The sequence below is a fragment of the Gadus macrocephalus genome, chromosome 12, assembly GCF_031168955.1.
Source record: "Gadus macrocephalus chromosome 12, ASM3116895v1".
NCBI lineage: Eukaryota > Metazoa > Chordata > Actinopteri > Gadiformes > Gadidae > Gadus > Gadus macrocephalus.
This window is the reverse complement of record NC_082393.1, coordinates 7,872,154-7,886,148: the sequence shown is the minus strand read 5'-3', so window position 1 is coordinate 7,886,148 and position 13,995 is coordinate 7,872,154. Positions and strand designations below refer to the sequence as shown.

The 13,995-nt window shown below is 41.1% G+C and overlaps 1 protein-coding gene across 1 annotated transcript; it reads left to right on the top strand.

Moving 5' to 3' along the window:
• The first annotated feature begins 850 nt into the window (after positions 1-850).
• Positions 851-13,789, top strand: il23r (interleukin 23 receptor). Its single transcript, XM_060066471.1, has 16 exons — positions 851-1,006; positions 1,277-1,452; positions 1,540-1,663; positions 1,840-2,003; positions 3,259-3,395; positions 3,600-3,748; positions 3,779-3,831; positions 7,111-7,193; positions 7,383-7,581; positions 8,741-8,941; positions 9,497-9,595; positions 9,767-9,922; positions 11,082-11,228; positions 11,669-11,756; positions 12,088-12,179; positions 12,497-13,789. Exons 2-16 carry the CDS (start codon positions 1,398-1,400, stop codon positions 13,036-13,038), a joined length of 2,289 nt encoding a protein of 762 aa, XP_059922454.1. The 5' UTR covers positions 851-1,006; positions 1,277-1,397; the 3' UTR covers positions 13,039-13,789.
• Positions 13,790-13,995: the final 206 nt, after the last annotated feature.

The following is a 13,995-nucleotide window of genomic DNA, read 5'->3' as shown; positions in this document are numbered from 1 at the left end:
CCAGAAAAAAATATCTGGCGCCGCCACTGCTCCGTTGTATAGCCTACTTGGTTAGGCTTAATTGTTGAATCCATAACTTTTAATGTAGGTTGGATGTAGGACTCCCAAGACTTGCAGCACTTTGTTATTTTGTTCCTGCACGACATATAAAGGATGGATCATTTGATAAGCAACTGTTTTTTCATCGCCACCCACGACTCAAACCAAGATTAAAAGGGGTTAGCGAAGTAGGGCGACTGCAATGCTCAAACTAAAGCAGAAAGATCATGCATCTGCTAAAATACCACCAAACTAGGTCATGTCATTTAAGAAACTTCACGTGGACTAGATTTTTACCAAGTCTCTGCGTTAGATGTTTCATCACGGGTGTTTCATTGGTATTATGACGGCTTCCTCCAGCTTGCTTTCCTCGGGCAGGAGATAAGATCAAAAGAGTGACTCATTTGCTGAAGAAATTGAAGTTATATTGACGCACAAAAAAAAGCCTACACAGTTTTTGTTTTTGAAATATGATTAGGTAGACAATCCAGCTCCGTCCTGCAATTCACAGACATTCAGTGTAGCAGAGCCTACTTTTGTCGATTTTCTTTCAGGAGTGCTTTTCATCACCATATCAGCTACATTCTAAGACAATTACCCAACTGAATTCAACAGAGAAGATGAACTATGATGAATATTCTCACATCGACTTTCATATTCCGAATACGGGTTCTCCTAATTTTCATGGGTAAGTTGGATCTAGTTTATTAATTAAAGTTTCCGTTTCTTTCTTTGTATCGGCACAAACTAAATATCCGCCACCCACCATCATATGTAGGGTATAATACAGTAAAAACAGAAGTGTTCATTTGTGGCGTGATTATGTGACAGGCTCGCACCTGCTGTCTGCTACCTTCGGGACAAAAATTTTGGAACGGGGCTTTCTGACCGTAGTGCCAGCTCAGGAATTTATTCTGGGTTCAGACCTGACCGTGTACTGCCACCTCACAGAGAAGTGTTCATGGAGGTAAAGCCTGTCTCTAAAGCCTGTGTGTGTGTGTGTGTGTGTGTGTGTGTGTGTGTGTGTGTGTGTGTGTGTGTGTGTGTGTGTGTGTGTGTGTGTGTGTGTGTGTGTGTGTGTGTGTGTGTGTGTGTGTGTGTGTGTGTGTGTGTGCGCGTGTGCGCGTGTGTGTTGCTCATGCTTATACGATTTAAATCCATATTGGCCCAAAAGGTACCGGGATTCTACATACAGTATCTATTTCCATGTTAAAACATACTCTTAATTCCCTGTTAGCATCCACTTAATTCTGTGGCTAGATAAAGTGACGGTGGAGCCTGAGCAACGCATCAACTGCACAACAGCCAGATTTCGACTGACGAACCTCCGCACCCCTGAACCTGTTGTGAAATGCTTGATGCGTATGGATGGCAGGTCCTACGCAGTGACTGGACTCCGTCTCCATGGTGGATGTATGTACGAAGTATAAAAAACAGCTTAAATATAATACGTTCAAATATTGCACAATGGACATTGGATAACCTGTTTTTGTACTTCAGTGCCTCCTGATAAGCCTACCGATGTTTACTGTGAGACAACACGGGACTCCGGAGTGTTGGATTGCCGGTGGGACCAAGGACAGAAGACATACCTATCCACTAGCTACAATATTTCTCTCAGCAGGTACTGAGTTACATTTAATTCTGTAGACTCTGTAGTTCTATACAGAATTTATGGCTGGGCTTTTTTGGCATGTTCTGATTTATTCATACATTATTACTTGCAATAAACTGTCTCACTCTCTACTCTCACTCTGTATATCATGTTGACCATCACCTCTTTTTATGCCTTATATACAGTGAAAATGGAACTCAAATACACAGTGTTCATGAACAGAGAGAGAATTGCCAGGTGCCAAAAACATTGCTGGATGAGAATGAAAATTACCAGTTGACCATCACCTCTTACAACACCAAGGGGACATCGAAGTCAGAACCCTTCAACTTCTGTGTCAAGGATGTTGGTAAGCAACGGGTGTGTGTGTGTGTGTGTGTGTGTGTGTGTGTGTGTGTGTGTGTGTGTGCGTTCAAGCACATAACCCACATGCACACATTAATATAAAAAATATCTTTACAATAAAGGTATTGTCTTTAAGTATCTGATCTCTATTATGACTTATATTGATATCTTTATATCAGAATGCAAACAAAGATCTTTTTAATTGCATTATGACTAGTTTCACAGAACCAGTTTCACAAAATCAGACTTAGATCTTTAGATTCATATCTAAAGTCTACGAGGTGAGCTTAAAACTGGCTGATAAGGGTGGTTCACTTCCTTTCGCTTCATATATATTTCCACAATTCATGTGGCTGGAGGCAGGGATCTGCGATATTTTTTTGTCTTTAAAGGTCTCAATTAAACACTGTGTAGACTGACCACTTTAGAAAGACAATTATTTAAATCAGAAAGTTTCATCACACAAATAAATTTTATTCGGTAGAATATCTCTGCAACCAAAAAGGAAACAAGGTGTAGCTCCTCAACTTGCAGTTTCTGGTGTCGGGCCCAGGCTTTGTGCGGTCTCCCCCAAGATGTTCTGCTACAACAAAGGAGGACTGCTGGAACCGAGACTACATTTTGACTAACCTGATCTGTTTAGACCTAGTAAGCTCTTAGAGGCAACATAATTAAAAAATAATATTAATAACTGGTTTGGTTTTTGGTTCTAGGGCTGGTATTAGGGTTTCCTGTTTAGGAAAGGTTTTAGGGTTTGGTTTCTGGTTTTAATGTTTGGTTTTGGGGTTAGGGTTAGCTATTTAGGTGAGGTTTCCGGGTTGGCTTCAATCTTCTTTGGTTTACTTTTAGATTTAGGATTTCCTATTTGAAATCAGTTTTGGGGTTTGGTTCGGTTTCTAGTGTTTGTTTTCAGGGGTTTGCTTCCTATTTGTTACAGTTTCAGTGCATGATTTTTGGTTCTAGAGTTTCGTTTTAGGGTCAGGCTTTCTTATTTGGTTTTAGGGTTTGTATTTTTGGAGGTCGGATTGTTTGACCAGAGAGCAAGGTTGTAGTGATCGTGCTTTGGTCGTGATGATCGTGATTTTGCTTTTCGATGCCAGGGTTGGGGTTACGGTTAGGGAGATCATATAGGTTGGGACTAGGGTTTGTTTTTCAGTTCTATGATTTGTAGGGAGGATCACTCCTTCGGTAGTGCTCTTTAGCTGTTTTTTGTAGTAGGAAAAAACATTATATCTGGGTGTGCTGTTCTATTGTTTCAGTTGTACCAGTGACACCACTCATTGTGCAAATAAAGTTTGGCAACGACTCTTCCGCCTCGCTGCGCTGTAACAGCACAGAGTCCTCCGAGCTAATCCACTACCTCGCCAGACTCCGGACAGGAAATGGCTCCCTTTGGGTAAACAGCACACCGCCTTACAATTACTTCCCATCCATGGCATGTGACCGCTGATCTCTTTAGAATTTAAAGGCTTGATGGTTGTGTGTGTGTGTGTGTGTGTGTGTGTGTGTGTGTGTGTGTGTGTGTGTGTGTGTGTGTGTGTGTGTGTGTGTGTGTGTGTGTGTGTGTGTGTGTGTGTGTGTGTGTGTGTGTGTCGTGCAGCTACTTGCAGAAGAAGCACGGAGCGGTACAGGCCAACTAAGAGTGGAGGGATTGAATGCCCTTTGTGAGTACGAGTTCCAAGCCAGAGCTTGCTACTCCGCACATGCAGGTGGTCTGACCTCGGTGCCCACCAGCGCATCCAGATCCAGTCCCACCTCTCAGGTCATCTTCGCCCAAAGGCCTCGCTGCAGCAAATGGAGCGAACCTGTCAGGAGGGTGAGCCCTGGCAAAGGCAAGCTATCTACAACTACTTGATTGATAGTATTATATTATAGAATATAGTTATATCGATTATAAATACTATACTCATAACTCTGTAGTAATGCTAATGATATAAATCATGATCAGTGTTGGGGTAGTTGCTCAAAAAAAGTAATATGTTTCTTATTACTAGTTACTTCTGTAAATTGTAATGAGATTACTTTACTAGTTACTGCATTTGAAAAGTAACTTTACTACTTATTACTTTACTTTACCGTTTCTTAAATTACTGTAGATACATGGACAAACATCATAGCCCTATCATCACTCAGTGTTTATTGAATAAATCTATACAAAAATAGCATATCAAACCATATGAAAGAACAATATCCCTGTCTGCACAAAGAAATGCCTCACTGTAAAATCCACAAACAACAGGATAGGCTATGGTGAGGTCAATCAGTAGCAACAAACAAGTTTCAAACACGCTTTGGGAAACATGAGAACAAAAAATTAAGTGGTCAATGAAAAATATAAAAAGGTCACTTTATCCCATACAATTAAAACAGTCGGAACCGGTTCCCTACTGGAACCGAGTTTCGGTGCTCAACCCTATTCCTAAGTAACTTTTGTTGGTGGCGGACCAAATGTCCGCGGTGGTGGACACATGGCCCAGGAACATTATTTTGAGCTTCGATTTCATGTCGGTAGTATAACACTTGGACACATTGAGATACACGAGGTCCCTGGGAACGCTCTAAGCTAGGGAGAATATTAGCATTTATCACTGTTAGTTACTTAATCATCAGCTGGTAACAATATCGCTCCTTGCATTTTGTTTGAAGTATTTGTGGGGTTTTTTTCAAACAAAGGGGTCATTAACTCTCTAAACCATTGGTTCTCAAAGTGCGGCCCGCGGGCCAATGGCAGCCCGCAGAATCATTCCTGGCGGCCCGCAATGACATACATAATTATGTAAGTTATATAAAAAATATAAAAATAAAACTTTTTTTTTTTTTAATCAATATTAATTTAAACAAATATAAATAAATATAAAGAGAAAATTCGACTCTCTCTAGCTTTCAATTAAATCCTTTTACATTTTTTAGTTTTAATCCGGCTGTACATTACTTTGAAAGGGTGAACCTCAGTTTCATGATTTAGACCTCACTTGACCTCACTCCCAGAGGTCCACGGTGCGGGTGCAATGTTTTTTTTCACCACTGGGATGCTGACGGCGTTTCCCGCCAAAAATTTTTTTCCTTTGGCGGCCCTCAGTCAAATTTTGGGTTCCTAAATTGGCCCTCAGTTGTCAAAACTTTGAGAACCCCTGCTCTAAACTAACATTCAGAAGAATAAAAAATGAAGGCGCTAAAGGTCATGTAGATAGGGAGGACATTTTGTGTGGATTCCACAGAGAGACCTAATTTGTAGTAGAAGTACGCTAATATCTTCCCATTTTATGCTATTTAAAGTTTATTGTGTTCCTCACCATGATGGTTGTGCCTCCTCAATCACAAAGGATTTACACAGTGGAGGAAAATACTAAAATTATCTATTTCAGACCAGCTTTTATGCATAGTATGTTGCTGGTGGGATGATGACGCTATCAGTTTTTATGTGAATTTTCTAACACAACAATTCCCTACCCCACCGATATCCAATACCAGCGCTAATGCATTCCTACTTCAAAAGATTATTTTCCCTTTATGACTCTACGTCCTAAAAATACCAGCTTCTTTAATTATGCTGACCTATATTTCCATAAGGAAATAATGTCCATGCATTACAGCGATTACAGCATGTTAGTTTTCCTGTACCACCCGAACCCCTTTCATTCATCATCAAGATAAAAGATTAAGACAACGTAGAAAAATAGTTTCTTTATTAAAAAAAATCTAGTCAGGTACAACTTAAGCGAGAAGGATGTGATGCTTTCACAGCCACAAATTGTTTGGTCTATACACCAAAGAGGCTCATTAATAAAACATAGCATTCATCAAATATGCATTAATACACACATTATTGGTCTGGTTATTGGCTATTGACACAAACCAAATAGGGACCAATGGTTAACAGTCATTGCCCATACAGGCGTTGTGTAACGGCTGGCCAATTCATTTGATCATAGAGCAGCAGAGACATGTATTAATTATTCAGTCCTATTCAGACGACACCCAGATCTGTCCTTGACTCACAAAGGTAAACAATCTCTCAACCGCTGTCTCTCTTTTGATCTCCCTCTCTCTCTGCTTTTTGTTGCTAGTGATCCCAATCCCGTGACCACCGAACAAAACTACTTTTGGGGCCTCCACCTCACCCACACGTGTCTCGATTTCAACCTCCGCGAAATTTAGCTTTTTTGCTTTTCTCAGTCCTTCTGCCATTGTTTCCGACAAGACATAATACTTGCATCTGAGTCTGTTTTATATGCAGATCGCATTCATGAGGTTGTTTGCATTGACCATTTATGGTTAAAAAGGGGCGTGTACAGGGCGGAACGTGAAGCTGATTCAGCTGCGCACACTTGTAGGCACTCTGTGTTTTATAAAGCAAAGATTGCTTAGAGGTGTGCGTACGCAGGGTTTTATAAGTCTTTATATTTTTTGGCGCACGCAAAACTTGGCTTTTGGGCGTACATACACTTTTAGTAACGATCCCACACACAGTTTTATAAATTAGACCCCAGAACTTTACAGGCAGGCAAACAGGGCTTGGGTAACGCAGGAAAGCGCGTTACTATAGTCTAGTAAAGTAGTGTAGTTACCGATATTTTAAACGTAATGCGTTACTTTACTTCGTTACCCAAAAAAGTAATATCGTTACTGTAACGCGTTACCCCCAACACTGATCATGATAATATTGATAGAGGTAGTTAATCCTGCGCCATACACGTTTCCTATTTGCCACTCTAGTGGCTTGAGCTGTAGCAATAGCCAGAGCTAGATCATTTCTGTGAGCTGTAGCAACAATAGCCAGAGCTAGATCATTTCTGTGAGCTGTAGCAACAATAGCCAGAGCTATATCATTTCTGTCTGGAATCACTCATGTCATAGATCAATTTTTTTTTTTTTCACGAAACGGTAATTCCATTTAGTTTGGTTGTATGGTCCCTCCCCTATGCTCCCTGCTGTAAGATTTCTGTCCGATACTTTTTTTTCCGATACCTTTTTATCTTGGAATAGATAGTGGCAGTTGAATGCTAGAATAGTGCAGGCTTATGTGATTCAGGAACACAGCACAGTGTGTCGAAAGAGGTTGAGCCGGTTGTCTGAGGTGAACGTGTCTGTGCTTTGTTGGCGTGCCTCAGGTCCTTCCCTGGAGCTCCAGGTATGGAGGATTCTCGGTCACCATGACGACAGTGGCCTTCAGAATGTGACTGTTTTGTGGAAGGTATTGATGTGTCATTGTTCAAACATTAAATGAAGAAAGACGACAAAGCAGGATCCTTTCAGTAACCAGGATAGCAATCACCCAACATACTGTTCACATGTACTACATACTAACCATAAGTGGCAAACTCCTTGGCATGTGCTGAACGATAGGGATGAGTCAGTAAAGTGTGTTCTGTTTCCCCTCCAGCCTTCTCCTCAAGAGGACTACAGCGGTACACTGTGGGGCTACAAGGTGCGCCCGGACCGTGCGGCGAGCAATGTCACCTGCCCTCCTGATCTGAGCCTGTGTGTAGTCCTGGTGTCTCCGGACGTTCATACGCTGTGGGTCAGCGCGGTCACCTCCTACGGCTGCTCCCCGCCTGCCGCTGTCCCCCTCATATCCTCAGGTACCATGCCACAACGAGCAACCGCCTTTCATAACATGACGTGACAGGTAAAACATAACATGGCATCACATTCCCATGGACAACATGCCATGACATTCCAGTTGATAACATGCCATCACATTCCCTTTGATAAGATGACATCCAATAACATTGCGGTACCTTTGATAACATGACAGATCATCAGATTTAGGGGTGGGCGATACTGCAAAATTTGGTTTGGATCCAATAACAAGTTATATGGTAACAGAATCGCCGATAACAATACCGATACCTTTTATCATTTAGAGCGGCATGTGTATTTTCATGCAAGGGAGAGCAGTGTGTCATTGAGGGGAATGCATCATCAAAACACTAAATCTGAACTGATGATATGCCAAAGGTTATCAATCACAGTAAGGTGAGTGGTAGAATAGCATTTCTACCTGCCACATGTGAGACCCGGGTTTGATTCCATACAGAAGCATGTATGTAGCAAGCAATTTTCTTTAAACGCAAATAACAAAAATATACTTTTTATTATGGTAAATTGAATGCGCTAACATTAAAATTCAGTTTTTGGAAGAAACAAAGAGCACCCAAGTATTCATGGAGAACAAACCAATAAAAAAAATAGTTTATACAGACAGTTTGACTCTTTAAATCTCATGAAATGGGCCAAACAGAGAGAAATTGAAACTCGTATTGATCCTTTTGACGCTAGATCAATCTTCAAAAATTAGACGTAGAAGTATCTGTCAGATCACATTACATTACATACACAGCATTTGATAACATGTCATCATCACACGTTACCATGTGAACGTAACATACCTCAGACATTACCTTCTGAAACGGCCTTCTGAAATTGGATTACCTTTCATACAATTATATAAAATTTCCTTGTAAAACATAACATCACATGAATTACATTTAAATACATTGTTATGTGATATAACACTGCATACATTACATAACATTACACTTTGCAAAATGTAGATCGACAGAAGCTGTGTATGTGATAATGATAATATGATGATATAATATGCAGGATTAGATCATGTGCTCAGGAAATGCATACTTAGTATGCGGGGAGGGCTATTTAAAAGGGATGATGAATGCTTTATTATAATGTAGGATTTATTTCTGGAAGACTTCTTATTTAATGTTTGCTTCACTGCAGGTGTTCCTGGGCCTGCTTTAAAGAGGACGCTCCGTGATGGACATGGGAGCGTGGTACTCTCCTGGTCCTGGCCTCCCCCTGGCCCTGGTGGCTCAGGGGGCACTGGGGAACTGGTCAGCTATGTGACTGAATGGACCATTCGACCTGCGGAGCTGCGCTGGAACATTCTGTCCAGAGATCAAAACACTACCTTAATCGGAGGTGAACTCATCCCTTTGATTCAAAATGGTTATAAATTGTTTATATTAACAATGCCACATATTTGCACTACATTTCATAGTGCAGATTTGATTAAACTAATGAAGTAGAATCACTTTTACAGAGCATTAAGTCATAAATAATGGCTGTGTAGTGCTTCACAAAAACAAGTTGAATTTGGTATTCAATAGTTGGGTATATTGTTATTATAGAATCTTATGCCTGATCAAACAGTGCACTCTAGTGGACATTTGGTGCAGCACACATGCATATAAACTGCCATAACACCATAAAGCCGCCCCCAAAACAAGAAAATTAGAAATCAAAGATTCAAAGGTATTTATTTGTCACATACAGGGCATGCAGCGAAATATTTGTGTGACATACCTGGTACTAGCTTTGCTAAACAAAATAATAACAAAATAAACAATATAATTAAAATAAAATAAAATACAAAATACGTTTTAACTGAAATGAAGAACATTATAAATATCTGTAAAAATGTATGAAATTAATAACACACCACTGCTGCTGGTCCTCTCCTTTCTACTGTTACAGGTCTGTTTGCCGGTGAGCGGTATAACGTCTCTGTGTATGCTGTGACCACTAAGGGCATCAGTAAGCCATCTTCACTTTTGGTGTACTCCGAAGAAAAGAGTAAGCTTCAAAACATGATATTCTTCCTCATCACTTTTTTGCAAACACCTCTATTGGACCATATTCAGTTATTGTGTGTCTACCATAGCAAACCTCTCCTCATTATACACAATGATCCTCGATTCGTTTTTAGTGGTGCCAGATTTTCAACCTCCCCATGTGTTGCTCCAGGGCCTCTGTCAGGGCCCAAGGTGTCAGTGGTGGACCACAAGGCTGGCCGTGTCCTGATCCAGTGGGAGGAGCTTCCCGTAGCATGTCAGAGAGGTTTCATCACAAGTTACACCATATATGTCCGCACGCTTTCCTCCAGCCCCAGTGAACAGAACAGTAAGCTTCTAGACGGACTGGTGGCTTTGTGGTTAGTGTGAGTGTGAGTGTGAGTGTGAGTGTGAGTGTGAGTGTGAGTGTGTGTGTGCGTGCAAGTGTGTGCGTGCAAGTGTGTGTGTGCAAGTGTGTACAAGTTTGAAACACAAAAATGGTAAACTTTACAGTAAGGGGTGTTATACTTTATACATATATATATAGCGTCCTTTTAATCAGAGGACTACTTTTGTCTGCTCTATGTCTGTGTATGGGCTTTACCCACATGGGTGTTTTGCTGTGCAGAAAGCTCATTTACATGCACTTAGGGGCTTACCGTACAGCATGGGACATATTACTGTTTTGGTAAACACCGCATACTCCGAACAGTCATCAAGCTTCTCAGTATTACTTTCCACAAAGCATCATCAGGGCTCATAGAAGACTTAAAGTAACAGAAAAGGACCAAGAAAAGTGCTATCATTATTATGTTTCACTTCTTATGTTGAAAAATGAAAAGGCAAACAGACAGTTATGAGCGAACAGAAGGAACTTAACCTTAAACGTTCTTTTCTTATTTATGTTCCCGGTGCTCGTTCTGTATCATAGACTATTCTAGAACTCTTTGACCACAAACAGGAAGCTCTTTGCATGAGAAGCCATGTGGCTACAACTGAATGTGCTTGCAGTCCTTAGCCACATGCTGCACAAAGAAGAAGTCATGTTCTTATGTATAGGTCACCACTTCATTTCACACACCTTTGGGTTTTCTCTGCTTGGCTCATGAATAGCAATACCTCCTGACACAAACCAGTTAAAAACCTGTTTTAAATGCTTCTCAGTTGTTTTGCCTGGCATCTTTGATTGTGGAATAAAATCTACATAAATAAAACCTATACATTGGTTTCTTTTAACCTTAATGACAGAATATATCTAGCACGAATAGGTTAGCAACTGGAAGAAGAAGAGCTTAATTTAAAGAAAATGTACAGCCATAAATGACATTGAACAATTAGGAAATGTGAAACGATTTAAATACTAACAACCTTTTTGCCGGATTACCTTCCACATAGACGACGCTACCCATCATTCAATTATGCATGGATCAAATTTAATCATTTGTGTACTACGGTATATATCATTGTATAATATTGATTGGTGGGATTGCCCTGTTATTTCTCTCAAGTAAGCGTATCTGGCTCAGCCCCTCGGCGCGTGTGGCTTGACTGTCCTGAAGACAGTGTAATACTGGGTCTCTCTGCCTCCAACTCAGCCGGAGAGGGACCAAAGGGAGAAGGGGTCACCTTCAAGCCCTCAGTCACACATCCTATAGGTGCATACCCTCCGTACACCTCCAGCACTTCCAGTACACATCCTGACGCATTCAATTGACCATCATCCAGTAAACTTCCCATACCCTTCCAGGACAGCTCTAGAACACCATCCTCCAATACACAATCGTTACACATCCTCAACACATCGACCACACATTCAGTTCACAATTCTCCAATATACACTGGCAGTACAGCTCCTGTTCAACATCCTCCAGCACACGTCCACTCCACATACAGTAAACACTCCAGTTCACCTTCCTCCAATACACACCCACTACACATTCAGTACACATGTACACACCTCAGAGTGCAACTCCAGTACACCATATAAATCATTAAAAAGTTTAAAAAAAACATGAGCATTGTTAGTATTTCGTCATGGTGCTCTGAACCTGTCCACTTGATTGAGTTTGCTTCCATCTATCTTGCTCTCTCCTAGCCGGATTGGTGACTGCTCTGGTTCTCACCATAACCTTCTTCTCAGTGGCTGCACTCATCTTTATATGCAGGAGCTCTGTGAGGAAAAGGTGAGCTACAGAAGTCCTGTTACTCCAACGTTTTGAACAGCATTTCAGAGTCATATCCGTTGCATGTAAGGGGGATACTTAATTTCTCCAGTTATCAAACATGGTTATTATGAATCATTTAGGCTTCTAAATTTCAAGGGGATTCTGCTGCCCCTTTGCCACTCTTGTAGTGAGTATGTTGGCCTTAGCGTGAAGTACTGCCTAACCCTAACCTTTCCATAGACATCCACATAGTTATTCTGTATACCACGACTTTTCAAGCTGTTAGACTTTTGAAAGTCTACCCTATAACCTTTGTACATTCTCTTTCTCAACCACTAAAACGCTACAGAATCAAACAGTCATGCATTTCCTGGGGACCGTCTTGGCTTGTTGAAAACGTACCGAAACCTGAAGACAGTAAAGCTAATGCACTTTTGAAGGTAATCGCTGAGCTATGCACAAACTATTATCATTTTGTTATTCTGTGTTAAAGCATATTTTAACAATTTCCAACGTCATATTTGTTCCTACTACCCATTGGTTTTTAGCAATCATCATACATACTAACAAATGCATCCAATTGTATAGACCGGAAAGTGTGTCCTATCAATCAGTCATCAATCAGTAATCAGTATCCCATAGGTTTTTAGTATTCGTCATACATACTAACAAATGCATCCAATTGTATAGACCGGAAAGTGTTTCCTATCAATCAGTCAGTCATCAGTATCAGGATTATGTTTGTTTTGATTTCCATGGGAAGTACGTCGAAACCTCCGCCAGGCCATCCCGCCCAAACTCCCATAGTGACCCTCCTCTCTCACCCATCGAGGAGATCCCCTGGGAGGACACCCTCCTCCTCCCAACCCGACCCTGGCCTGTCCAGGCTCCGGGGTCATGGCCGGGGCAGACAGCAGAGACGGAACGGCCCCTTCCCGCTGAGGGGCCCGTGGAGTCGGTCAGCTACAAGCCTCATGCTCCGTGCATTGAGGAGGACAAGGAGGAAACGGGCCATGGAGGAGTGTGCGGAGAGCAGAGGGATGTACCTGACACACCTGCGCAAGAGCGTGGCAGCGGATGCTCGCTCACGCTCAATGGGTTTCCAAAGTTGAGCTCACTCTACGGTGCGGACGGGGATTTGCCTAATATGCGATCTCTGGGGTTTACCGAGGGCTCTGGTAGCCGTCTGTCTGGCCTCCTCTGCAGCGGGGTCTTTTTTGGGGGAGCTGAAACTGAGGGCCAGGGGACTATGTGTGCTGGGTATTCAACGGGAGGAGAGGGAGACCCCTGGAGAACCTAGAACCTAGGAATCTGGGGTTCTGGGTATTCAGTTGGCGACGGAGACCCCTGAAGAGGTGTTATGATGTTGTTCATTCAAGGTTTTGTTTTAGTGTTCGTAAAGTGGCTGTACTGACAACAGAGCAAGGCAGCATATACCTGCTTGGAAGAAACCCATCGGTTCAAATCAGTCTATGAACGAGTAAAAGAGTACAATACTGCATTACTGAAAAATGAAAAGAAATACACAAGCGTACAGTTAATGGAGTCAAGGGGGTTATGGATACTTTGGTCAATGTTTGTTTATGTATATAACACAAATCTTTCTTAAACTAATTTAGTCATCAAGATCTTTTTCTTGTCTTAACATGTATCTAGTGCCCCTTAATCCCTCCTATAATAGTAACCCTTCTAATAATAATAGGGAACATTCATTTTGTATTGATTAACAATTTTAATTAACCAGACACAATTCAGTAATATGAATCAGTTTACAGTTAATTAACAGTTGACCAAACCATAAGTAATCATTTCCAAATGCTGTTTATGTTTAATAAAGATGTGCATGTTTAGTACGGTATTAATGTATACATTATTTAATAGGGTTTGGGTAAAACCTTACTTTAGCTTATTAATGCTTATTAATGAATTGACTAATGCTAATTAACGGTTAACTAATGTACCCTTATGTAATGTTATTCTAAGGGGAGTATCAATCTAACACTATTGCAAAATATGAAAAATAAACTTGATTCTTCTGTTTGTTGTCCAAACGCTGTTGTGTGCCTTTTAAAAACTGAATTTCCTGTTTTTACTTTGCAAATGTGTTATTTAGGGTTATGAAAATTAAGGGTAAATTTGCTATTTTTGACCCAAGTGCCTAGCCACAGATTATGTCGCATGATACACACATTAGTTCAGTATTAAGTTGGTCGGCTTCTTCCTGTTGGGCTCTAGCTTGGCCTTAGAATGGAAGACG